This window comes from Phoenix dactylifera, chromosome 4, assembly GCF_009389715.1.
Source record: "Phoenix dactylifera cultivar Barhee BC4 chromosome 4, palm_55x_up_171113_PBpolish2nd_filt_p, whole genome shotgun sequence".
Taxonomy (NCBI): Eukaryota; Viridiplantae; Streptophyta; class Magnoliopsida; order Arecales; family Arecaceae; genus Phoenix; species Phoenix dactylifera.
Window position 1 is genome coordinate 20,848,486 of NC_052395.1, and position 27,771 is coordinate 20,876,256.

Genomic DNA, 27,771 nt, shown 5'->3' on the forward strand with positions numbered 1-27,771 from the left:
ATTTTTACGCCCCGATTTCAGACCCTACAACTGCAAACCATGTCCCACTGGTATTCGATCTTCCTCTTTTCCCCTATTAAGCCGTTCTCCTCATCGAAAAGGAGAACCCTTCCGACTCGATTTTTCGAAGCAAGGAGATATTTTCCGTCCGGTCTCGGAGTCGACCTTCGAACTGACTTCGCCCTGTTTGTTTGTAGCGAAAGCTTCGGTGGACATTGCTCTCTCCAACCTTTCCTGAGGTATCTTTGCATTCCTTCAACAGGTTTGTCAACCGTTGCTGCATACTTTCTCCAATTATTTTTTTGAACACCAACATGATATGCAGTATTGTAGGGCATTACTTTTTAAATTGTGGAAATGGTTAGGATTTGCCGAATTAATGGACAGAGAGATTGTGGGAGCACATTTGAAATATTTATTATGAAAAAATATGACTATTCCGTGCTAATTGTGTTCTTTGTTATAGTTTTTAAGATGATTCATTTTGAGTTGATAATATTCAAATTTTTTTTTATGACTATATCTATGATGCAGACATCTTAGATTGCCCCAAAGCAGATTATAGGCAAAAAACTTGTTGTTGGCCCCAGTAATATGGTGAATGGAAGGTGTTACTTCACCCACTTTGTAAGTTTTATGGTCACCCTAATTCTGTGTATGTCTCGTGAATAGAAGGATAGGGTGAGTGGCACTCCTTTTGGGCACATGCTAGGTCTACCGTATATAAAACAAAGTAGGCCTGTGTTGGACACATTGCTGTCCTTTTGGGATGATGTTGAGGAAGATTTTTGGTTTGGTAGGGTTCTGGTGCCTTTTGTAGGGAGTAATTTGGCACCAATCCTTGGTTTGAGTGCCACGGGTGATGAGGTGGAACTGCATAAAAAGAGGAGGGTTACGTCTGACCTTATCACCCGATTTTTTGAGGGTGACCACAAAAAAGCCGATAGATATGCAATTAAAAATAGATTACAATACCTTGTTGGTAAGAGCAGATGACAAGATGTGGAGGATTTCATAAAATTATAAGTTCTATATCTCTTTGGGACTATCCTCTTCCCAACATTACACTACTATGTTCCTAAGGTATTATGTTTATATGTTGATGATTTAGACCGCTTAGGTTCATATAGTTGGGGTCTTGTCGTTTTCTCTTTTCTTCGCCAGCAGATACCTAGTATAGCCGATAGTGTGAAAACAAGAAACATCACAGGTGAAGGATCTGCTAGATACATGGACGGCTGCACGGTCGCTCTGGTGGTAAGCATCTTAATGTTTTTTTTAAAAAATTTATTGTTACGATATATATATTTACTTGTAATTTGATGTTTACAATGGTTTTTGCCAGATATGGGCTGTTGAGCATGCGAACATCATTGTTGAAAGCCACCGGCCATCGTTCATGTATCACGTCTTTTACGTTGGAACAACACCCCATTCCCTCGCAGGGTGGTCATGATTGCCGATGTTATGAAGAACCTAAAACGTTTTGAGGTTTGAATGTTAATTTCTTACGTTGCAAATATTTTAACTTGTTCCTAAAATCAAGTGTTCGCTCGCTTTAGGTTATTGAGAAGCTACAACCTAGAGAGGAGAAGTTGCACCTTCTCTCGCAAGGAAGGCCACAATTAGTTCGGCCAATAGAGATGCGAAGGGATGAAGAACTGCAACAATTTGTGCATGTTGGAACTCATGTATCCACATACTGTGACATAGCATTTCCGAAACTTACAACCATTTTTGATTTGGCGCGCACCTTTCACTTGCCGACACGTTCCTATCTAGTCTGTACACAGTTATTAAAGCATGGCACACATTTAGGTATTATCCTGTCACACATTTTAGACTTATTTTCACACAATAAGCTGTTCTTGGAACACACTTCTTAAAGCCTGGCACACTTTGAGTTATTATCTGCACACGGTAAAGTATGCTTGGAAGACATTTATTATAGTTTGAAACATTTCTGCACACAGTTAAGTATGTTCACTAAGATACTTTATAAATCCAATACGCACATTTCAGAGTTCTATGCACACAATTCACACAATAGAGTATGCTTCGCACTCACTTCTTAAAGTCTGGCACACATTTAGTTATAGACTGCACACAGTAAAGTATGCTTTGAACACACTTGTTCCTTCTGGCACCCATTTAATTCTGTGATGCCCTGGAAGGTGTAAGCATATGTTATTGTTTTCCAACTGAAATCTCAAAATGGAGCAAAATGACACGCTGAATTTTATCAAACTGAGTTACGCTTTAGTTACTAGATTTGTTGGTGTTCTTTATCGTTAGTTTAGTGCCCGTTGATAATATTGCAGTTCTGTACCTACAAATGGATTTTTAACTATTTGGAGATTGCATTTGATTTTAAACAAATTTTCAAACTAAATTACCAAATTGGAGGAACACATATTCAATTGGCACACTGATTTTCTAAAAGTGTGATAAACATTTAAGCATATCCTGCATATGTTTCTGTTTACGGCCTCATGACTACATTACAACCATGCCGACACACTGTTGAAAGTGTGTGCCGGCACAGATTATGAAACTCTTTTACAACCTATAATAAGTCACCAACTCACCATGAACACCTATTTCAGCAATGAGCATGACAAGAAGTAGAAAAGGAAGCCAATCATCTGAACATAACAGGGATTAATAATATTATCTATTAGAATGTTACATTACATAGAAGATGAAAATGCCCTTGGACAATTATCTTTTATAACACATTTACAATAATCTTTTACAACATATTTACAATCATCTTTTACAACACATTAACAATCATCTTTTACAACACATAGTCTAAGCTCTCTTTCTACCTGACTTCAGTCCGTACATTGACCAAAATCTATCAAACGCAATGCAGCCCGAATTTAATAGAATACTCCCTGCAACCCAGCTCTTGTATAAAGAAATATCTTTGAATTCTTTCTGCAATGGTCTCGAGCTACCTCGTATAAGTGTCTCTGCAAATATAAGCATGTATGCCCCGCAGTCGACACTATCAGCCTTTTGTTGTGCACATTGTCGAATTTCACGATATGCTAATTCAGGGATACGGTATCCGACATAGTCGTTTAGCCACGTTCGCACAAAAGATGCCTGCAATAATATGAAGAATACAAAATTTTTAGAAGAAACCTGTAATAAAAAAAAAATCAGTAATATTATATTGTACAAGTGATACCAACATATCTAACAGCGTCGTCCGCAACGTTGAAACCCCACAAGGAGTTGTAGCAATCGAAACGCTGCTCCTTCAAGTCTAGAGAAAGTAGATACCAATGTCATCCCATATTCATCGGAATTAATAGATATCTACACTTTTCAAGATCGGTAACACTGAATTCCCGTAGCCATATTTGAAGACTAGGGTGCAATGACTCTACGATTTTTTTCGTAACATCAATGGTTATCCCTAAATCCAACGGTAGATGCTAACGCGGGCTATTTTTTCCCTATGTTTCCGCTTCAAACGCTCTCCGTTTTAAGATCTTCGGTAACATGGGGGCACTTACGGTAACCTGGGGACACTTTCGGTACTGTATTTTAACGAAAACAGTAAATCAGGGACCGGAATTTAGAGAACCAGTTAGTCGTGGACCGGAAGTGTTAGTTTTGGTCAACAGGGAACAGTGGAGTCTTTAGAGGGATGGGAAAGTAATTTCCCAAATTTTTTCTTCAATATTTTCATGGGGGGTTCTATATACACCCCCCCTATTGCTAAGGACACCCCCCAAAAATCAAAAAAAAAAAACCCAAACTAACCTTTAGTGTAATTACCATATTGCCCTTGAAATTTTCTCAGTACACCCCCCCTTCCTCCTCCTCCGTTTCGTTTTGAAAAGAAAAAAAAAACACCCCTCAAACCCCCCTTAAACCCCTCGATCCATTTACATCGTTTAGGCGATCTTTGAAGGAGATTTAAGCCCCATTCGAAGCATGGACAAGCAACTAGTGATTTGGGACGAAGAATCGGCCGCAAAGGTACGTGTTCCACCTTGTTTCGAAATTTTTTTTTTTTCACGGTTCGTGCTCCGTTCGGCACTGGATCGCCGAACAAAAGGCTTCTGTTCGGCTGAACAGTGCCGAACTTCTGTTCGGCTGCACAGTGCCGAACAGAAGGCTTCTGTCCGGCACTGTGCAGCCGAACAGAAGGGTTCTGTCCGGCTCTGTGCAGCCGAACAGAAGCCTTCTGTTCGGCACTGTGCAGCCGAACAGAAGGCTTCTGGTGCCAAATCGCGTGCCATGCTGAATTTTGTGCCGAACAGATCCTCTGATTCATTAATTCTTGGTGATAAATTATTTTATATGTAGGGCTATGCTACAACCGAATCGAGTATAATTGGATCAGAATTTGTACTGGATTACACAAGCGAATTTACAACTTACGAGGTATTATAATGTATTGTGCAATTTTGTATTAGTTTAGCGAGCTATTTTTACAACTGTGTACTTACATAAATTGTTTAATGTATAGATCTTCAAGAGTAGAGAGGACTTGTGTAATTGGTGTCGTGAAGCTGGGAGGCGAAATGGTTTTGTTGTTGTAATCAAATCATCCGATGCAGGTACCATTTCTAAGAAACCCAGAATTACGTTAGGTTGTGAGAGGGGTGGGACGTACCGAACCAAAAAAGAAAAGCGAATAAAGACTGCCTGTGGGACAAAGAAGTGTGGATGCCCTTTTGCATTAAGAGGAAAAAAATTGGATACTGCGGATGATTGGATATTACTGGTCGTATGTGGAGTGCACAATCATCCCGCTGCAGAGAATCTGGAGGGGCACTCATATGCAGGGAGATTATCTGAGCAGGAGACGGAATTGTTAGTGGATATGTCGAATAGTTTGGTTCGTCCAAAGGACATATTATCCACATTGAAGGAAAGAGATGCCCTCAATGTTACGACTATCAAGACTATCTACAATGTACGTCAACGGTTTAAGGTTGTAGAGAAAGCCGGGAGGTCTGAAATGCAACATCTATTAGGTAAATTATCAGAGGCTAAATATATTGAGTGGCATAGAAATTGTACTAATACGGATGTTGTGCATGACTTATTTTGGGCACACCCTGGCAGCATTGATTTGTTCCGTGCATTTCCCCGTGTGTTGATAATGGATTGCACGTACAAGACGAATAGGTATCGTCTTCCGCTCTTAGAGATTGTGGGGGTGACATCTACTGACATGACATTTTCAATTGCTTTTGTATACTTAAATTCTGAGCGGGAAGAAAGCTATACTTGGGCATTAGAGAGATTGCGCAGTGTCATAGCTGATGATGTTTTGCCTGAGTTGATTGTTACAGATAGAGACTTGGCTTTGATGAATGCAATTCATAGAGTATTTCCTACTGCTAGACATTTATTATGTAGATGGCATATTAGTAGGAATGTTTTGGCCAAGTGCAAAAAAATTTTCGAATTGAAGGAGAAATGGGATAAATTTATTATGAGTTGGAATGTACTAGTGCTGTCCTCCACGGAAGACGAGTATAATGATCGCTGGAGTGCACTGCAGAGAGAGTTCGGTACCTATCCAGATGCACTACAGTATGTGTCAGATACTTGGCTGAGCAAATACAAGGAAAGATTTGTTGCGGCGTGGACGGATACATGCAGGCACTACGGAAATGTGACGACAAATAGGTATCACAAATAAAGACTCATTTAATTTTAATTTGCCTCAATTGTTATATCTAACTTTCATTTGTTTACTAGGGTCGAGAGTGCACATGCAAAGCTCAAAAAGCAGCTTGGATCAAGCCAAGGAAGTTTCGAGTCATCTTGGACTAGAATACATGGATTGATTGAGTTGCAGCACAGCTCCGTTAAAGCCTCATTGGAGAAGAGTTTATTGGTAGTGCAGCACAACTTCAAGCCAGCTGAATTCAAAGAGTTGCGAGGTTTCATATCTATAAGTGCGTTAAATCATGTCCTCGCCCAATCGAAACGAGCCAATTCAGTTGGGTTTGATGATTCAAATTGTGGGAGCGCTATTCGACGCACACATGGTATACCATGTGCTCACCAGATTGCGCGGTACAGGGTGGAAGGTCGGCCCATTCCTCTCGACTGCATAGATCCTCATTGGAGGAAACTTGATATTGTGCCTACCCCCCCCCCCCCCCCCGTGCAGCCAATTCAGTTGAGTTGTGATGCAGAGTTAGATTTGATTGCGCTACGATTCAAGAAGTTAGATGGGGCTTCTCAATTGCAGATGATCAAGAAGTTACGAGAGATTGCAAGTCCAGATAGTACACCTCTTTTAGAGCCTGCAAAACGGAAGACCGGTTCACGTGGGCGCGCTTCAATGAAGGTTGATACGTCTACTCGACGTGACCCGTCTGCGTTTGAGTTGGTTCTATCTGGACAGGATAGTTATTCACCTGGTGTTGAGAAAGTTACCATCCGCAATCCATCTACTCAGATTCAAAAGAGGCGGCCCAAGCAAAAGGTAAGTACCAAATATTTATTTCCTTACAATAGGTATCACAACGTCTACGGGACGGTCCGTGCCGTGCCGGTATGTGATGTGCCGATACGGGACATGTCGGGACGTGCCGTGCCGAGATGTGCCGATACGGGACATGTCGGGACGTGCCGTGCCGAGATGTGCCGATACGGGACATGTCGGGACGTGCCGTGCCGAGATGTGCCGATACGGGATGTGCCGTGCCGAGATGTGCCGATACGGGACATGTCGGTACGTGCCGTGCCGAGATGTGCCGATACGGGACATGTCGGGACGTGCCGTGCCGTGCCGGTACGGGATGTGCTGAGACGGATAACTATTTGGATATTTCTGCCATTGTTACATATTTTCTATCATTTGATATTATTTGCAGGTTTTTCGTACTAGAGCCCAGTCACATACGCCCATTATCTATATTGATGCTATTCCTTCTGCCTTGAGACCATACATCCAGCATATCAAGGATGTAAAAGCTGATGGGAATTGCGGATTTAGGGCAATAGCTGACTTACTGGGATTTGGAGAAGATGACTGGGTGCGTGTTAGGAAGGATTTATTGCAAGAGTTGCAATGTCATTCGGACCACTATCGCACATTATATGGTGTGGAAGGGACGATTGCTGAGATCACTCATGCATTATCATATTATGATGATTGTCCACCATATGACAGATGGATGACTATGCCGGACATGGGTCATCTTATAGCATCCTGCTATAATGTTGTCCTATACCATCTCTCGTTGCAACAATGTCTGACCTTCCTACCTCTCCGTTCTGTGCCAGTACCTCTTCTATCCCGCAAAGATATCGCTATCGGATTCGTAAATGGAAATCATTTTGTTGAGGTACTACGTTCACAACACTTGCGAATATTTAATTTTACTTATTTAATTTTGCTTATTTATAATTTTGTAGCTATTAATATTTTCTTATTTCTAATTTTGAAGGTGTTCTTGTTGCCGGGACATCCCGTTCCGCCAGTAGCGACCAACTGGCGAAAATATCATCTTCCTTGTGCTACCGGATGGGAAAATTCATATGAAGCCCGGATTCAACAGTTCAAAGAGAGCATCTCACCTAATGTTATAATTAGCGAGACAGTAGAGTTAGATTGATTGTTTATATATGTACAATTTTTGAAAGTTGTAAATTTTTTTGGGCTCTTAGAGTCATGTACTGTGAAACTCCATCATCAATATAAATCAAAAAATATCTGTCTTCGCATTGTTAGATTGATTGTTATATGCACTGTTATATTTGTGTAAAATAGAACGGGCCAGGCTTTACAAAGATTAGACGTAAATGTACCAAAAATATATATTTTTCATTAATATCAACAGTTTCAAATTACACAAAAAAAAAGTCGAAGCTACATAATCAAAATAAAGGCTCCATCATCAATCCCTATGACGCCGTCGTCGACGCGTGTACTGCTGTACGTCCGAATGAGAGGGTGCTGGATCCGAATGAGAGGGTGCTGTACTCGGGCCAGGCTCATCACCCAGAAGTAACTGATGCATCTGACAAATAGCATGAAATAGGTGCCCGGCACCTAGTGACGTAGCCTCTGAGGGACCCATCCGTACAATGTCGGTACTGATACCGAGTGCATCTGCAATACGCCGCCGGTGCATGTCAGCATCATCATGACCTCCCCTAGCTCCAGAATGAGTACTCGAGCGCAGATGAGGAGGCTGAACTGCAACGTGCGTGATACGGAGATACCACTCCATGTATCCCGGTACGCTGTCTGATGGCCGGGTAACTGGGTGGCTCCTGCTCGCCTGGCTCAGCACGTGGTCCTCCCACCGCTCCCAAAGCTGATCCATATAGGAGTAATGTATCCGGAGCAGGCTCGGGAGAAGCAATCCTAGCACGACGTCTCCTAGCTGACGCCGTAGGTCTAACTCTGGAGGGACCGGGATCCATGTCTGAAAATATAGAAATTCAATGTTAGACTATATCAAAGAAAATAATTCAATTGCATACATAAATGATAAATGATAAAACAAGCCAAAAAAGAAACAAGTTACTTCTTGGAATCTACATGATTGGGTTTTGTGATAAATAATTCAATGTTACTTCAATTGCATACATAAATGATAATTCAAAAGTATACGACTCGTAAACTCAAGACATAACTCAATAATAGACTTTACCTAAAACTATGCCGCAGTTCTTAGTTTTTGTTTTTAGTTTTTGTTCGTTAACTAATGTTGTGGTTTTATTATTTGATAGAGCATTTGATATGAGATAATCATTCCAAGATCAAGAATGACATCGATGAAGGTAACAAGATCATCATATTTGGATGCACCATGTTAATGCTATATGATAATGATTCTAAATTATCCCTACTTCTCAAATTACTATCTAATCTAGTAATGAAAAACTTGTCCTTGATGTTGGGTATCCAATTCACCCTAAGGACGTGATCTAGGCTAAAATTTGGGAATAAAAATAATCCTTAGTCTAGCAACAGAAAAAAAAAAAAATTTGGATTCGGCCCCATGGGGACCAAGATACATTGGGTCGGCCCCATGGGGCCGAACCGAAGGCACTGGTTCAAAGAACCAGTGCCGAACGATTTGGGGAGGCGGGGGGGGGGAGCTACCTCGAGGTGGTCGTGGAGGCGCCGGCGAGGTGCTCGTTGCTCGAGAGATGGCCGGGGAGGTGGTTCCAGGAGAAGCCGGCGAGGTGGTCGGAGATCGGGAGAATGCCGGCGACGAGAGGGAGAAGGGAGAACGGGGGGGTTTTGGGCGTTGGCGAGGTGCTTTGGGCGGAACAGTTCAAAGGGAGACGGAGGGGGTTTGGCCGCCGGCGAGGTGCTTGAGGCGAGGTTTTTTGGGCGGAAGGGAGAAGCCGGCGGGTGTTTTGGAGGGGAAGAGCGGGGTGGGGGGGGTTTGGGGGGTGTAGAGAGCAATTTAGGTGAGGGGGTGGGGAGGGTGGGGGGTAATTTAGAAATTTTTAATTTTTTAGGGGTGTCCTTAGCAAATGGGGGGGGGGGGGGGGGGGGTGTAGAGAGTATTTAATTTTTTTTTAATTTTTGGGGGGGTGTCCTGAGCAATAGGGGGGGGTGTATATAGAACCACCCTATTTTCATTCATTTATAATGGATCTCTTGTAAACACTTTCAAGCTACGAGAAGCTTGAGATATGAATATCTTCTTTCCGTTGAACAAATATAATTTTTTAGTTCCATCATTTTGTTTTGTATTATCTTTATCTTTTGTCATAAAGTCAAATTCCCAAACGCATGTCCTAAAATATATCACAAAAATGAAAAAGAAAATCATCCATACCTTTTTTTTTCCAATACCTCCCAAGCCAAATCAAGCAGGAGCTACTTCGAAGTTTCTGCCGTGGTGGGCGAACCTGCCATTGGAAAATCAGATCCATAGTCATCAGCACTGGCATGAAACCTTGGGCTTCGTAAAAACAAGGTGAGACCATGGGAGACGGAAAGAGAAGAAACGGGATGGAATAGAGGAGGAAAGGAAGAGGATACTGGCTAGAGATAGACATATCAAGAACCATCCAAATCTGATCCGTTAGTCTGGGAGCAAAAACCCAAGCTGATAATTCGATAGATCATTAGGATCTTTCGAATCCCAGTCCAGATCTTTGTCGAACTGAACAGATCAGCTAGCAGAGCTAGGGCTTGTGAGGGGCTGAGGCGGAGAGTCCTACCTGCACGGCATGGTGTCGGACGGCGGCGGATCTGTCGGTGGCTGGAAAATTTCATTGGTTTGGAAGAGGGAAAGTGAGAGACGAGGCGATGCCCGGGAGTTGTTTTGCGAGGTTGAGGTGAAGAAGAGGGCGAAGAGGAATATCGGCGCACATAAATTTCTAGTTTCCGAGAACCAAGCGAGTCTTAAAAACCCTAGCCTCCTCTTTTTCTACTTTTTGTTTTGGATACCGCGTAACGGCCAGCAGCGGCAGCCTCACGCCGTTACAGTTTCATCAGACTGAATAGCTCGCGGAGAGTACTCAGCCCAGCCCATATCATCACAAGGCTGCTGCATCCCCTCTAAAACCATTGTTGGCTAAGCCCTCCAAGTTCGAAACGCGCATGTGTTGATTGAATTATAGAGATCGAATATTTTCTACTTGGATGCGGAGTCTGAGAGGGCTTATTGGTCCGCTGCTAGCCTCGGTGGTGCTAGATGTGACGTACTCACATGGAGAGTAACCGTGCTGGAGCTTAGACAAGTGACGAGCCGAGCCCACGGATGGAAAGGATATGAGTAAAACCGACTGGCATGCCCAACACACGGTTATTTCTGCCCGTATTGAATATTCTCTTGGCATGGTGGAGGCTCAGTGGGGTTTGTTACATGGGGGTGGGCTTGTTCCTTCCTCCCCTCTTTCTCTTTTTTTTTAGCCAAAAAAAAGAAAGAAAGAAAGAAAGAAAGAAGGGGAGTTGTTTTCATTTGGTACATTTCTCAAGAAAATAACATCCACAAATTCTCTTTTTATTTTGTATATTTCTCTTTTTTTGCAAGTCATCATTACCTATAAATGGGAACCCACTTGCCACTTGATCGGTATTGCAACTGTAATTCTATTTAACATCTTTTGCAAACCTTGTATACGTATAAATCTTTATTACTTCGTAGTTCGTATGCATCGTAATCCTAATTTTTGATGCAAGGGCTTGCTTTCGCCACTGCCATTATTAGCCATAAGCTCAGAATTTTCTTGGTACGCACGCAAGTTTTATACGTAGTTGACCCAAGCCGAGAAACTCTCTCTGCATGAAACATTTAGAAATGTCGTTTGCAATCAGCTGGTTGCATCTTTTATGCAATTCTGGCATCTATTTGTACCTCTCTTTTTTTAAATTGGTAAGATAGACATGATGCACATAACATGTATAAATACATCCAGGAGAATCAGCATACAAAATCGAGAAGAAGGAAGAGATAAGTGGAGATCCCACGAGATAACCTCTGTGAGTATTAATATCACCAAGAGTATCCATATTTCACAAGTGAATATTAACAGGTCCAAAATAAAGCGACCCTTTTCTCCGGATCCTACTATTTATGGAAAAAAGAAAAACACAATCCCGTTAAATCCTGTTGTGTTTTTTTCTTTTTTTGTCCTGAGGTACTCACTTTAAAAATCAATAGATTAGAGCTTATAACACTTGCAAATAAGTATTATGAGAAGCGTTCAGATGGTTAAAATTGCTCTCCCTCAAAATACAATTCAATCCTCTTTGGTAAGCTTTTACTGCTTAAATCAAATCTAACGTTCTTTATGTTCATCCACAGAGCCTTTGTGTTCATCTACAGAGCCTTTTTGTATGGTTGATGAATACCATTTTGTGGTATTTTATCCTTGCCATGGCTTTCGCAGGCCAGAAGTTAGTAGTCCTGAATCCTGAGGCACGCTGCAATTTACTCCTTTTAGTGGCCGATACAAGCGAGTTTCATATGACCTGTCAAAAATTGGCTAATGGTTTTGCATTTTGCATTGGTAATGCAATAGAAAATGTGCTTTATAAAAACAAAGGAAAGCAAAAATAAGAACCTGCCATGCCAAAATTTGATGCCACTGAGATGGAGATAATAATAGCAGTGCCTCAAGAAATGCATCCCGATCGCGTCAAAGCTACCGACTTTGAGAGAAACTTCAACAATTTTTGCAAGCATTTATTTCCAGTTCATAAAATAGCAAATTAAATAACTGAAATCTTTCTTTACAGAATTGTAATTCTGATTTTTCTTTACTTGCAACTGCACCTATGACTCCCTCCAGGAGTGCCAAGAGATGCAACTATTCGTGGATTCAGTCTATAGTTGTCAAGACTCAGAATGAAAGGACCTTATGCACACCTTCAGACTTTAGCTATAACTTGGAGCTGTTATCAAAATTCTCAGTTCTAGTAATGGCAGCATGTACGGAACCATCACATGAAGCACTGGCTTTGCCCTTGAATTAAAGAAAGGTCGTATGGCAGATAGGTAGAGAAAAGGCATACGTTTCATATTTTCAAGTCTTGATATTTCCAAAATGAATCTTCAAAAATCACCTCTGCATCCATGAGAGATTACTTGAAAGGAATGCTAAGAGACCAGGCTGTCAAGTATCATCAGGAGCAGCTCAATGCATTTGGAGGCCTAAGGCGAACTCACTAAGAAGGACTTTTTTTCTTTTTCTTTTATCTTTGAGATCTTTCCTGCAGTGGCCCGGCCTAAGGCGAACTCACTAAGAAGGACCTTTTTCCTTTCTATTTTATCTTTGCGGCCTTTCTTGTGGTGAGTCTTTTTTGGGCCGGGGCCTTAGGCGACCGCCTCAGTCGCCTAAGGGTTAGGCCAGCCCTCAGTATCATCATCTAGCTTCGGCAGCAATAGCAAAGTTGTAAGCTTTATCCTTGACCTTCCTTGCCTGCAGAAGAAAGCATACAATTGGGGAGAAGAAAAAGTTAACTTCAGTACATGAGAAAAAAGTCGAAACAAGAAGCACTCTAACAAACTCATAATTATCAATTCTTGACCAAGATTTAAACATCATTGTTATAGATTTTTTCCTTTCATCCAATAGAAGATGTCAAACCTTTGGATTTGGAGGACCATAATTTCAACTTGCATATTGATACGCCACCCATATCGGTACCGATACCGAACCGATATGGTACGGTACGCTTGGTACCATCCGGTATAGTATGGTATGGTATACCATGGTGGTGAGTTCTTCAAAGGCATCTAGTCACAAAAAACCTAGATTGTTTGCAAATACTAAAAGGGATACCAAGACATACTTATGTATGCATCCAGCAAGTCACATGTAAATCACTTAATTTTTGATTCCAATTAATCCAACATAGAATCATACTCAAAATTGGACTTGATAATAAGAAAATATGCTAGAATTATTCTACTACAAATATAAAAACTTGGCTAAATTTGATATTGTCTGAAATGAAAAAATAATTAAAAAATCCATTGAATTTGCCTTAGAAAATGTTGTAGTATTTGCTTGCAAATCCATAGGCTCCTACAATGTTTGGCATGGTTTGGCCAGTCATAGTATGTGTTGGCTGTATCCCATGCAGAGTTGATGATGGATTGAGCTTGGGCATAGAAAAAGGTCTAATTTTAAATAGGCCTGGCCAAAAGTCCGATTAAAAATGAATAGAGTTTTAGCCCGTGGCCCAGTCTGTGATCAGCTATAATCCCATGCTACATCAGTTCTCTCCTGGAAGAACATGAGTTTTGTTTGCATATTTCCCGAACAATTAACATGTAAAGTCGATGGTATTTATATTTTTTTTGAAAAAATAAATGAAATCTATGTCAGTTAAATGAATTATGAATACAATCCCGAATTGGATTGATAACTAACGTCAGAAAGTCAGTACAAAAAAAAAAAGTACGTGGATGGCTATTGTATAAAATATAAATCTACGTAGCCGTATATATAATATGGCATTTAGGTCTCATTTAAGTTAACTATTTGGCTAATATTCTGTTAAGTTATGAGTTAAATTGTTGGATAAAAATAAATATCAGGAAGATAAGTATAGATTTTTTAAATTATTAGATATAAATATAATTTACCTCTAATCTTAATAGTTTTTGTAATTTACTTACCACTTAGGAGCAATTTTGACTTCACAAGTGATGTGAACATGTTTACTAATACTGTTAATTTAACTTAATATAAGTATATTTTTTTAAATTAATAAATTAGTAGATATAAGTGTAATAAATATTTATTTATTTTAATGTATGCCTCTTGCCCCCTGTGGAAAAGAAAATCTTTCGCGAGATGGATGAGTCATGGCCGTCTATACTTCCCCCTCACGTGGATCGCACCTGCTAATACTTGTCCCTTGGTCCGTAGCCCTTGCCGACATAACCGTTTCTTTCCCACCTCGTAATATCCTCAGACCGTTCGGAATCCGGCGATCGTCGCAGCGACGATCATCGCGTCGGCTTTCTTCTGGATCGGTGCTCCTGCATCCATGTCGACACCACCGAGGACGAGAACGACGAGGAGGAGATGAAAACGCGGTCCTCCTCGGAGGCAAGATGCGCAATCCATCTCCGCCTTTTTCTCTTTTTTTTTGGGCTTTTCTTTGAAATATAGATATGGTTCTTGATTTCGGTTTTATATGGTGTTTTCCTTTAACTCCTATTTTTCGTGCTTATTTCTTGAATTCTCGGTTCTTGATTTCTAGTCCAGGTTTTGGTGGAATCTGGATTGAGTTCTAGAGTTTTGATGTTATATTAATTTCTGCCCTAACTGTGATATTTTATGTTTTTAATATTGTTCTACGTGATTTTTTTTTTTTCAATTTTAGATTTCAATCATCTTTTGTGCCCTGTTGAATGGTAATGGATTTTTTTTTAAAAAAAAAGGATCCAATTGGCTTTTGAGTTGGGAGTTGGATTTGGAATTTAAATATACGGCTATCCCATTTATACTCAAATCTTGATTATTATTTTTTTTGTTATCGTTTGCCATGCTTTTCCCGGATGTTACTTCTTTGCAATCTTTCTGAAGAGTTCGAGATGATATTCTGGTTAGTTATTATAGTCCATATTTGTGTTTATCTTTGTCTATGTCTGCCACATAATGCACCTGCTTAAATGTGAATGCAGTTATTTAATACAACTTCTGTTGTCTGCCTTTTTCTTCTTGGGATGATATATCTGTGCGGCCTTTTAGGATAATTCAATTTTGGACGATATATTACTGGGGTCTACCCTTGCGGTTAACTCTGTTTACTGCAGATGTTTTTTTTTTTTGAATGATGTTTGCTGCAGATGTTGGATCTGTTTTTGTCTTGTAGAATCACAAGAGTTGTGGATGAGTGGCAGTCTCTTATTAGGCTCAATGTTCTGTAATTTCTTGACTATGTCCTCCAAGGATACGACCTGCAGTTTCTTTCAAGGATAATTTAACTTTAGATGAAAGGATGTAATGTGATATTATTTTGCTCTTTATTTGTTTAAACCATGTAGTTAATGGATCTTCCAAGATCTTATAGTTTGCTTTAATAAATTAATTTATGTTAATTGATTTTAGTTTTTTAGTACGCTTAAACTGGTGATGCAATTGTGTTGTGATTTTGGTACCCATGGTATTTTTCTGCTTTAGATTATTGGAAGTGCTGTCCATTTAGTACTTTATAGAGAAGTTGAATGCACTGACTTTGTATTTTGTAATATAGAAAAGAATAAAGATATGAAAAATTATTTAAAAAACTGTAAATGCATGGGATGTACATTTGAATATGTTCAAATATATAAATTATAACCTATTGGCTGACCCAAATAGTGGAGACATGTCTTGATGGCTATGGTTATAAATCATAACCATTATTTTACAAAAATAGAGGCTTTAATATTCCACCTGTCAAATATTCTACGGAAAAAAAACCTGTAAGCTTCTAGTAAGGAAACTTTATTGAAAAAAATAATTCAGAACGGTTAATCTTTGTGAACTTGAACTCAGCACATGCAATGCATGTGACTGGTTAAGAATAAATGATTTGATTGATCTTGCGATCTTATAATCTAATGTCATGTTCCTCAGCTAGTGCAATGCATATAACTTATACGAGGAGTAATTTAATGGGTCATTGATTTATCTAATTTTACGTCCACATTTTTCCTTTTGTCACTCCAAGAACCGTGCTAATTATGGTCTGTCTAATAGGCCTCTCGTCTACAACCGTGCTGACCAATCAATCACAAGATCTCTCTCTCTCTCTCTCTCTGACACACACATTCTGTGGGTATTTTCCTTCTAATTTGGGGTTCAGTTTTAATTTGGGGCCAAAATGCCAATTTTGCCCTTAACGGTTCATGAAATCATGTCTTGCAGCCGTTTCAGGGAGGTGTTGGGGGAGAGGAAGTTTTTTTTCCTGTTTACTTATTTATCTTTAATTTAACATTCAGAAATTCAGTTTTATATTTTATATTTTCCATTTTCGTTTATTTTTATATCTGTTTGGCTATCTTGTTTTAAGAACTGCTTCACAGCTGCCATGCCATTTGACAAGAGGGGATTGGCGTGTCTGACAGCTCGGTGTGATGCAGCTGGGGGCTGTGGTGTAAAGTGCCAATCCTCTTATGACACGTGGCCTTGGAGTTTTTTTTGTGGTATTTGATTTGGGGCCTCTAAGTATTTTTAGATTTAAAATTCAGTTTCTCAGTTTTTAGTACCTATTGTTTTGTAAATTTTCTTTTTTTGTGTTTGTCTGAAATTTCAGTTTATAATTTCTTTTCAAATTCAATTTTGTTGTTTATTTTTGTTATATTTTAAGTTATTTTCTGTTTATTTTCCAGCTTCATGTTCATTTTCTCAAGTTTTCTTTTTCTATTTTCTATTTCTGGTTTTTATTTTTTATCCATTATTTGTTTCTATCCATTTGTTTTTTTGAATTTTGTGTAATTTTTTATATTATAAATTTAGTTTTATATTTCATTTTATTTTTTATTTTCTCTTTAATTTCATTTGTCATTTCCACTTTCACAAATTCAGTTTGTATTACCATTTTTAACTTTTACCTTTTTTCTTGATCTTCAGTTTGTTTTGGATACTTCTTTTATTTTCCTTTTTATTTGATTTTTTTACTTTTTGCTTATTTTCTATCTGTGCATTCACTCGGTTTCCTTTTTTTTTAATTTTATTTTATTATTTGTTCATTATCTGTTTTTATCTATTCAATCTTTCAGTTTTGGATCCAGGTTTATATTCTCTTCTTCTTCTCTTTTTTTTCTTTTCTCCCATAAATCCTATCTCATACTTGTGTTTTTGCTTTTTTTAGTTTGTTTGTTTTCTTCTCTTTTTCTGCATTTCATATAGATTTCTGCTTTTGTTTTTGGAGGATAGTAGATTCTTCTGAGATGGATAGAGGAAATGGAGTTATTACCTTGCAAAAATAAACATTTTTTAAGAATAAGCCCTTGGTTACTTGGTTTTATGGATTATGCATACTTAATGCTGGATCTTCTCTTCAAAACAAACAACAGGAAGTCAAAATGTCTATTTTCAGAGTTAATTGGTTCACTTTTGCTTAAGGAGGTTTTAATGGCAACATAACATTTGTTGCTTTCTTCTGAGGACTTCTTGTGATAAATAATAAATGACTGTAGCTATATCCTTGTAAGAATCACCTAGAAATGACTTTAATATATTATAAGAATCATTGCTGAGGTTTTTAAGATGGTCAGAGGGACAAAAAACTATTGCTTTTGTCAGAAATATCTTTGTCTTTGGTTTGAAATGGTTACATGTGTTCAATCTTCTCTCTAAGTGCTCCCAAAATGGATAGAAACACTGACCATCTTGTTCTTGATTGGATTGTTTCACAGTTCTTGGTGTTAGAGGATTGCAAGTATGTTTGAAATTGAAATGAAAAATTTGCAATTTCACTGAATCTCACTGCTAGTGGGCTTTCCAGTATTTGTTGATCCATTCTTTCACAGATATTTAGTCAACGATCAAAGTCATAATATAATTTACTATTATGCTGTGTTCAATGATTAAAAATAAATCCCTTATTTTATAAATCTATGACTGATGATCTTCAGATGTTTTTTTTATAATTTTTTTTTTTACTTTTTGTAATGGTTGAACTTTTATGTTAATATTTTGATAGCACTATTGTTGCTTATATCATATTCTTGTGGGCATGGTGTTCCTGTAACTGTGTTGATGCTCTGTAGATATTATAGAGGATGATGGTACGGATCTTTTGCTTTGGCAATCAGGAATGCTATAGCAGGTTTGCAATAAATTAGATTTCTTTTAACTGAATCTATATCCTTGTAAGAATCATCTATTTGTCGATTTGTTTTTACTTAAGTTGGCTATTGTGCTCTAAAGTTTCTTGGTATCTCTGAGATGGATGAAGAGAACTGATGCTATGATCTTGTCAAAATCATCTCATTCTTTTTGTTCGGTTGGTTGTCATGTGTCACTCGGTCGTCTGGACTTCCTTGTTGGGATTCTTTAAGATGGCTAACTGAGAAGAAAAACGGCAATGCAATATTGTCAGAAATGTCTGCTTATTTTGTTTAAATTGGTGCATTAAACTTGATTTCCTCTTGCCGGCATATCTGGATGAATAGAGCCATTTGATCATCTCGTCTCTCTCTCCCTCTCTCTCTCTCTCTCTCTATGTGGCGTTATAATTTAATTGCAGGAATTTTTGATATTGGAAACATGTACTATAAGAAATTGGATATTTTTTGTTAGGAAAGTTAGCCAGTATTTGTCCATATTGTCTGAGGCTGATAGTGTCTTTTTTCCTATCATCTTCTGCAGGAATTTTTGATATTGGAAACATGTGCTATATGAGATCAGATTTACTGATGTTGTTGAGAGAGGTTTTTGTATCTTGTGCTTTACAACTGCTATTATTTTGATTCTCTTTTCTCTAGTGGCTGATCTACTGCAGCAGTCTATTGGCAGGGCTTCTTTTGCCTATTTCAGTTCAAAATGTTTCTACATGCTTCTTTGGTCTCTAGCAATTTGGAGGATGGGTCTGTCTTTTATAGGCATTTCTGGTGTTGCAGTATTCCATGATATCATCAGTTCGTTTGGATGGGAAGTGGTAGTTTTGAAGGTATCCTTATTTAGTTGATCTCCATGAAGAAATTATGTAGTATGATGTTATTGTTTTCTCTTCCCTAGCAGTATATATATATATTAAGTAATGGTAGGTTTGAAGAATAACAATTCTCCTGTAGCTTTATTTTTTCAGCTGGCTTCCCTGTCTTTAATCTATTTGTGGCATGAGATACAATTGTTGTAGGATTTTTTTTTTCTTTTGAGAAAAATTTATTTAATGCAAAGCATGTAAAATGTAAGCATCTGCTAAACTTTGTCAATTGGCATGTTTTTCAGCTTGTAGATCTCTCTCTCTCTAGGGGGATGCAACTTTGGTTCTTGATAAAAATGAAGTTCTGCAATCTGTAAGTTCATTCTTGCTTTGAGCTTTTTTTGGGTGTTAGTACATGTGTATGCAGATTTCTGATTTTTTTCCTTGTCACCTAATTATTAAGTTTGTGCATCATGGGTGTTCTCTTGCTGATCCAATCTGTGTGTCTAAAATCTGCAAATTTTACTCCAAGTAGCTTTTATGAGTGTTATCAGAAACTTTTTTTTTTGTCGTTGTTGTGCATGTATATTCACATATATGGTAAGGTAATGTTTCTGGCGAATTTTTAAGATACAATAATGCATGATCAAATTGCTCCTGATTTAATTACATGGCTTCGTGATATGGTTTTGGTGATATATGAAGATGGAACTTGAATGGGAAGTGTTCTTTATTTTCCTTATTGATGATTCAGTCCTTAGAATTGGTGATTCTTGTAACCTTATGGTTTCTGCAGGCCTATATTTGATAAATGAGATCATGCAGTTTTCTAGTAGATAAGGATCATGATCCGACTTCTTTGATACTAATCATATGTTTTCCTTATCCACGGTTTGCTCTAGATTCAGGATCTTTGAGGAGTGAGGCCTTAATTATTTTGCCTCTTTTGTATTTCCAGATATTGGTGACGTTTGCTTCTCTGCTTAATTTGAAAAGGCAGCAGAAATCAGCCTCTGTAGTGGATGCATTTTTTGGATGTTGATTGATTCTTGGAGTTCTTATTTTTCCACATCGGTTTGTATTTTTGGTGGTTTTATTTACCTTTAATTTGTTTATTTTTTTTATGGTCGTGGTTCATCTAAACTCTTAAAGGTTTAATGCTATGGTGTTGCTATATGGTGAACATGAATATACATACTAAAATTATTGACCATATAAAAACAATCTGGTTCATCTCACTTGAAAACAAATGGCATTCAGTATTTTCTTGCAGGTAACTTAAAGATGGCTAGATAAACAAAGTTGCTTGCTGTAGCTTGTACAAATCTGTATGGTCACTTTTGGTTGGAGCAGTATTGGGTTTTCTGAGATGTACCTGGGACCGAGACAGTTGATTTTTTTGCCACTTATTCTTTTCATTTTCATTTGTTGTTATATGACATTTTAATTTCTTATAGGGGTCTCTAAGATGACTGGTGTTTGTTGATGGCAACAAATTACGTACATTTTAATTTTCTTCTAGGCATTTCTAAGGTGCATAGATAATATTTAAGCTATAAACTAATTTCACTACAGTCATCTCAAATGATGTTTGATCTTTCGTTCTAAGGTAACCTCTTCCAGTTGTTCTTTTGAATCAATCTTTCATGTTGCTAAGCAATATAAAAAAGTTTTTCCCCTCTGCGTAGTTGAAGTCAGTGTCCTTGAGAAGCAGTTTCCTATCTGAGTTTCTGCAGTAATTGAATTTTGATTTCTTCTCTTACTGATCTGCTGGAACAATCTTTTAGCAGGGGCTCTTCCTATTATTTTAGTCTGAGATGCATCTGGACTGTCCACATGTACATGTTTGCTAAAAGGTTGTGGTGGATGATGGTCTTTACTCTTCTTGCAGTTTAGAACTTTAGAAGTTACAGTATGTTTTTTCTATCATATGGCATTATTAGTGGTAGTTTACAAGATTACTTAGCCCCGTTTGGCAGAGCTTTTGGTTGGCCAGAAAGCACTTTCTGACGCTCCAAAAATACTTTTGGATGGAATAGAGGTGTTTGGTAAAAAAAATCTAGCAGCTGTTTTTGCTTTGCCAAAAAGCTAAAATAACTTCTTGGGAGAAACTCCAAAATGAAGCTTCTTCGAAAAAGCACTTTTAGCCTGCATTAGAAAACTATTTTGATTTATAATTTTTTTGGACCAACATACCCATGATAAAAATGTTATAATTACAGAAAATGTCCCTTTATATTATTAATATAGAATGATAATAATTATAATATTTATATCTTTATTATGGTATTATAGTATAAATATAATATTATATTATATTATATCATAATACATTGATATGTTATGTTATATAATATCAAATTATGTTATATTATTATGCTATAGTATACAATATTATATTATTATATTATAATGATATAATATTATATTATAGTAATATTATACTATATTATATATTTATGTATTAATACATATTATATTTTATTATGCTTTGTTGTATAATACTATGAAATGTCCTTTATAGTCATTTTGTCATATCGAAAATATTTTCTTAGTTTGTTTACCAAATACATATTAAAGTTCTACAGCACTTTAGAAATGTAGTTACCAAACAACAAATGACTTTTTATAAAAGCTCTACTTCAAAAATCTCTACTTTAAAATGCTCTGCCTCCAAAAGCTCTACTGCCAACAGTTCTGCCAAACGGGGCTTTACTCTAGTTGACATCCATCCAGAGATTATGGGAGATGATGTTATCTCATTTCCCTGGCTGTGCACTATTCTATGGTATGTTGAGTGATGTGAGGATCCGTGCATGCGTATGTTTAGTCCCACATTGGTTATTCGTTGGGTAGATCTTGGGTATATATACAGGATCAAGGAACCCAATTAGTAACTTCCGACTAGCCATTTTGGGTGAGGTCCTGAGTTGTTACAAATGGTATCAGAGCGGACCCGGCTTATAATCTATGTGGACTAGGGAACACTGCAGCACGGATCCATTGGGGCTAACCATGAGACGATCGTGGTGTTTGTGATTAGATTTGAATGGATTTGAACCTTTAGCCTGACGAGGACGTCAGGGCTTGAACGGAAGGAGTATGTGAGGACCCGTGCGGGCGTGTGTTTAATCCTACATCGGTTATTCGCTGGGTAGATCTTGGGTATTTATACAGGATCAAGGAACCCAATTAGTAACTTCCGGCTAGCTATTTTGGGTGAGGTCCTGAGTTGTTACAAGTGATGTCTTATATTTTTCTGATCTTGCCTTGCAAGTGGTACTCTTTAAAATAACTATTCTCCTTTAGTTCTAATTTTTTAGTAGGCAATCTGTTATGCCATGAGAGGCATTTGATGTTGTTGAGAGGATTTTTCTTTTAATTGTTAATGTCCGGTACCCCCCCCCCCCCCTCTAAAAATTTATCTGCATTCGGACATGCATGCACATATGCAAGCAGGTGCGCACACACATGGATGTGAACTTTAGTTGCTTGTGATAATGAAGTTGCATGATCCATAAGTTCTTGCATTTCAGTGGAATACATGTATGTGCAGATATTTGACTTGGTTATTGTTGTTGAGTTATTCAACTTGTTCTCTCACATGGGGGTGATTTTACATCACAAATTGTTTTCCTTTCTTAAATCTGCTTGTTCTCTCCAAGCAACTTCTTGTTTACGTGTTTCTGTGTATGTTATCATCCTTATGTATATTGTTGTTGTCTTTTCCTTACTGCTATTCCTAAATTCATATCTTGTTACAGATTTGACAAGTTAAGGAATCAAACAAATATCTCTGAATTTAATATGATAGTGCAAGAATCTCTGCTGCTCTTCCCTTTAAACCCTATATGTGACAATAATCTGCGGCATGGGTTTTCCTGATATCTGGACAAGGAGTACTTGGTGTCATTTTTTGGTTTCCTGCTACCTTTTTTGATAGTTTATCTTTGAAATTTGTGGTTCTTGGGACTTTATGGTTACCGAAGACCTATCTTTGTTAAATGAGATCTTGTCTATTTGACTCCTGGGATAGCATTTCGGGTTCTCCAAGGTGTTCATGCTTCCAAAGGATGATGATGATGATGTCTACTCCTTTGCCTAATATAGAAGGGCAGCAGAAAAAGGCCTTTTAGGAGGTTACTTTCATTAGAATGTATGTTGATGGTGGGAATTCTTTATGATATTTTTTGTGATTAAGGATATTTTCTATAACATAGTTAATTTGTTATAATTATGTTTCATCTAAATTTTAATATATTCGATGCATTTAACATATTTCTCGCAAGATGAATAGAGAACCGAATCTATTGATCTAGCAAGAATTTGCTTTTTAATATTTTGGAATAAAAATCAAATTCTTAATATTTTCTTATAGGGAACTTTGAATGACTAGCGAAAACAAAAGTTCTGATATTGTAAGTGTCGAGATTAAGAAAGATCGAACTGTCCCGAACTGCCCGATTCGGAGTGTATCACGTACAGGCAGCAGATCGGGATGGTCTAATAATAAAATTGAGAAATCAGCGAGCGTTAAGAGAGGGAGAAGGAAAGAGAGAAAAAGAGAGAGAGAGGAGAGGATGGGGCAAGGGAGGGAGAGGGTTGAGAGAGAGAGAGAGAGAGAGGGGGGGGGGGGGGGGGGGGGGAGTGAGGGAGAGGGCTTTCCTTGGCCCTGTTCTGGCGGCTGCTGCTCATCGCCACCCTCTCTCTCTCTCTCTCTCTCTCTCTCTCTCTCTCTCTCATGTCCTCTCTTTTCTTCGCCCTCCCCTCCATTCGCCTCTCTCTCCGCCGCGCTCTCCCGTTCTCTCGCTACCTCCCTCTCCCTCTCCCCCCTCTCTCTTTCTCTTTTTCTCTCTCTTCTTCTTCTCTTTCCTTTCTTGCCAGTTTTTCTATCAACTCATGCTGGAATGGCATGAGGATGTACGGTATGTACTGCCGGTCTACTGACATGGGTGTCGGTTCTGATACTACGGATCTTGGTCAAAATAGTTTCTAGTTTGTGTAAAAAGTAGTGTAAATCTGTTTGCACATTTTTTGTTCAGTTTTCGGAGATGTACCCCCGGCAAAATAGATGATGCTGTTATCTTTTAGAGTCTATAAGTTACTCTTTGTTTCAGTTGTTTAATGGCATTTTAATTCCCATGAAGGGATTGCCAACAAAGATAAGCGGAACCAAAGATATAACATATGCTTATTAGAATTTGCTAAGATGGTGTTTGATCTTGTTCTTTTGAGGGTACCCTAACATTGACAAAGTTAACCATAGATGATTTTTTTAATTAATTTTTTGATTATCTGGATTATTTTGATTGAATTGTTCCAATGTTACATGGTGTTTGAATTCTCGCAGGGGGAACTCTAGAATCTTTTCGACTAAGCGGCCTCTTTTTTTTTCTACGAACCAAATGAGTCCTAAAATACCAGATCCTTTTTTTTATAGCTATTGGAGTAATGAGTTTAATAAGATCTCTCTCTCTCTCTCTCTCTTTTTTTAATGCACATTCATGTCTCTATGATTTCATTTAGTTTAGGTAGAAGGCTACATTTTTTATGGAGGGAGGGAGATCTACCAATGTTACAATCACGTAGGACCTTATTTTTAGAAATTCACTAGCCAAGAGTCGAAGTCGGAACCTTTAGTTATTAAGGGGTGTGACCGTTAAGACAAGCCGTTCTCATAAGACTGCAAGCCTTTTTCTTCACATTTGGATAGAAGACTTAACTGCGAGATCTTACTTTTGGTTCAAGCTAGTGCAGAGTAGTCAGTAATTTTTTTTAACCGGAATGAAATATTTAGCCAAGCCTCCACCCTTTAAGGCCTTCTTTGGATGCAGGAGCAACTTATCGTGTGATATATTGTGGGCTTTTTCTGAAAATCAGATAGAATCTAGGTAGTGCAATTAGGTTGGCATGGTTGGAGGATAAATTAATCCCTTGTTTTCAGGGATAAGCAAAATCACATCGAAAAAAAGGTATTTTTTTTTTATTTCCAGGAATTAATCACTCCATCCATCTTCCTGATCTCTTTCAATCATCCCCTCTTCCATGATGAAGTTCTATGTTATAATTGTATGATTGATTAGGAGCTTGATTGATTTGTGATTGATTGTACCAAACTTAGTCGGCCTTATCAAACTTTGTCAGCCTCCTAATTTTATATAATAGACAAACAGAAATAAAATTTTCTTCTTATTTTTTTTTCTTCAACATTCTAGATAAACTCTGCACCGTGGGCAACTACCAAACAATGTACTCTACTAAATGCTTAGGGCTCGTTTGGTTCGCCGGAAGCTGTCATGTCTCAACAGATTGAGGCTTAAAGCTAAGCAAAATGAAGTTTGAGCAGGGTATAGAAACTCAGCAAAAAGTACTCCGAGAAGTTACAAGTCAGCATTGCATCCCACTTTACATTTGATGACAGCCAGGATTAGAGCTGGGAGCAATGATGCCATTCTTCAGCAAAAAGTCGCTTAGGCCATAGAAGAATAGGAAGTGTCGCGGCCGGAAAGAATTCCCTCCAACGTAAGAAAACGATACAATACCGAACAAACGTCCAAAGAATATTATCCAAGCATCAATGTTCCGGCTCCTTGCCTTGAATATAAAGGCTCCTGCTCCCTCGGAGCCCCACAAACACCTCATGCCTCCATGGTCCGGCAAGAAAAGAACAAAGTCGAGCTGGCAACTCCCAATATATACTACCCATTACCAGGTGTGCCATCCATCCATCATCCTTGTCTTCAAAGTTCAGTTCGCGCATCTCACAGTGGGAAAGGCTCAGCTTTCAGCTTTCAGCTTTGCCTTTGTGTGCAGCATTTAATCATCAATGGCGGGTCAGGGTGTAAAGCCTATAGCTTCTCTTCTTCTCGGCCTCAACTTCTGTATGTATGCCATAGTGGCGGCCATTTCAGGTTGGGCCCTCAATGTTGCCATCGATCGAGGCTTCATTATAGGTAAGGATCGCCGCCCGTATGCTATGATGATCGATTAATTTCTTCTTCTTCTTCTTCTTCTCATTCAAATATTTTCTTATCGCTTGGTGGTTCTGGAACTGGCAGGGCCAGGACTTGTACTTCCGGCTCACTTCTCGCCGGTATTCTTTCCGATCGGGAACGCCGCCACTGGTTTTCTCGTGATATTTGCACTGATAGCTGGAGTTGTTGGTGCTGCTGCGGCCATTGCCGGAGTTCACCACATCCGCACCTGGAACTACGATAGCTTGCCGTCGGCTGCATCTTCTGGTATTGTAGCGTGGGCTCTCACTCTCCTTGCAATGGGGTAAGCCAAAGTTTCGTAGACATTTTTGACACAAGAAAGCATACCAAAATTCTGATTGTGAAGGGAATTAAAGCGTTCGATTTAACCTGCAGTTTGGCCTGCAAAGAGATTGAATTGAAGGGAAGAAATGCGTGCCTGGTAAGATACAAAGAGAGCTACTATTCTCCATAGTCTCTTGTACATGTTTAAATGGGTTTTGTTTTATGTATCGGTATTAGAAATTAAAACATCCAATCTTTTAAACTAGCTAGGTTGCAGTAGTGACTTGAGTTGAAGTCTGGGTCTAAATCTTAGAAGAATTGGATAGAAAACCAAAAGGAACTACTCGTCACTGAGATAGATATCAATGGTTCCCTACTTTATTTTATTTATTCAACCATATAGATGCTTCTAGCCGTTTCTTTTATTTTCCAGGTTTTACTATAGTGGTTGCAGTTTAGTTATGAATATTCCTTTTTCCACAAAAAAAAAAAAAAACGCATATAACGGGATCCAAATTAAGTAAAGCTTAACTAGAAAAAAATTGGGAACTTGCACAATTTTGTACATGAGAGGTATTCTTTGCGATTATGATTTCTCTAGTTATTTGTGAAACATTTCAATTAGTTTGCTTACTGGTTTGCACTCCTATTGCAAACGCAAATGCTATAATAATTATGGGAATCTAAGTGAATAAACAGAAAGAGGCTTCAATCTTTCAAATCAAAAAATAACGGATGAACTAATTTGTAAAGGAAAAAATGAGAATGAAAAATGTCTCCAATATGGCTTTTTTTTTTTTCCTGTTTGCAGAGAACAGTAGAGGCATTCTTGATCATTCTTTCAGCAACACAGCTCGTATACATTCTTGCCATACATGGAGTAAGGAGGATTTGAATGAAGGATGAAACTGTTTGAGCTTGGATTGAAGTGTTATTCGATTGTTATTTTTTTTATTGATTTCTCCAGCACCTCATTTATGTATTCCATTTGAGATTGAGGGTTATAAAGTTCGATTTGTGTGGTGTGGTTGAACAAGAATATTCAAGGCTTGGGCTTGACGTAGTTGGAGTGTTTTTAGTAAAGATGTTCCTAGTTATTGTGTAAAATATGCAACTTTATTTTTATTGTTGGACTGTTCCAGTATTGACTTGAATGCATTGAGCTAATTTTTATGTGATAAAATTTTTATCAGCTTATTTCCTTGAAAAAAGATAAAGTTCTCGAGCACACTTGGCCATGAAGCCATTGCAGGATAATCTAATCTAAAGTAAATGGACTAAGTTACTTCTAACCTTCTTCTTGATCCTACTGTGATTGGCACCGTAGTCTGCGATACCATTAGCCTTAATGCAGATATAAGCTTGATTTCTTGCAAGTTTTTTAGTTAATTCCTGCATGTAAGATTGAAGTCATAGATAATCCTTCACCAAGGTAGGAATCGCCTGATTGAT

General features: G+C 38.2%; 1 protein-coding gene and 1 long non-coding RNA gene across 10 annotated transcripts; one reads left to right on the forward strand and one right to left on the reverse strand.

Annotated features, from left to right (window-relative positions):
* Positions 1-2,662: 2,662 nt before the first annotated feature.
* On the reverse strand, positions 2,663-10,462 carry LOC108511941. Of its 2 annotated transcripts, none has more exons than XR_001880450.3 (3): positions 10,183-10,462; positions 9,795-9,867; positions 2,663-3,114 (listed from the first exon to the last, which is right to left on the reverse strand). It is a non-coding gene; the product is annotated as an uncharacterized LOC108511941 (long non-coding RNA). The 2 variants fall into 2 exon arrangements; XR_005511665.1 differs by lacking the exon at positions 2,663-3,114 and adding an exon at positions 8,372-8,423.
* A 3,812-nt stretch (positions 10,463-14,274) lies between these two features.
* On the forward strand, positions 14,275-27,495 carry LOC103695815 (membrane protein PM19L-like). 8 transcript variants are annotated; one of them, XM_039125826.1, is made up of 8 exons: positions 18,785-18,845; positions 18,931-19,084; positions 19,366-19,433; positions 25,276-25,772; positions 25,856-26,013; positions 26,119-26,338; positions 26,431-26,476; positions 27,131-27,495. In XM_039125826.1, the coding sequence occupies exons 5-8, from the start codon at positions 25,887-25,889 to the stop codon at positions 27,212-27,214; spliced, it is 477 nt and encodes a 158-aa protein (XP_038981754.1). In that variant the 5' UTR covers positions 18,785-18,845; positions 18,931-19,084; positions 19,366-19,433; positions 25,276-25,772; positions 25,856-25,886; the 3' UTR covers positions 27,215-27,495. The 8 variants fall into 8 exon arrangements, 7 of the variants coding, with proteins under 7 accessions (XP_038981752.1, XP_038981748.1, XP_038981751.1 ...); XM_039125825.1 differs by having other exon boundaries at positions 18,785-19,084; positions 25,874-26,013; XR_005511667.1 differs by lacking the exons at positions 25,276-25,772; positions 25,856-26,013; positions 26,119-26,338; positions 26,431-26,476; positions 27,131-27,495 and adding exons at positions 14,275-14,529; positions 20,019-20,134; positions 22,825-23,341 and having other exon boundaries at positions 18,784-18,845; positions 18,920-19,084.
* Positions 27,496-27,771: the final 276 nt, after the last annotated feature.

What these genes read in the sequence shown, in the direction of transcription:
- LOC103695815 (XM_039125820.1), top strand. Translation starts at nt 14,283, where the DNA reads ATGGCCGTCTATACTTCCCCCTCACGTGGATCGCACCTGCTAATACTT. An exon ending in AAACGCGGTCCTCCTCGGAG is followed by an intron (nt 14,530 to 18,783) that starts GCAAGATGCGCA and finishes CATCTTCTGCAG; the next exon opens with GAATTTTTGATATTGGAAAC. An exon ending in TACTGATGTTGTTGAGAGAG is followed by an intron (nt 18,846 to 18,919) that starts GTTTTTGTATCT and finishes CTACTGCAGCAG; the next exon opens with TCTATTGGCAGGGCTTCTTT.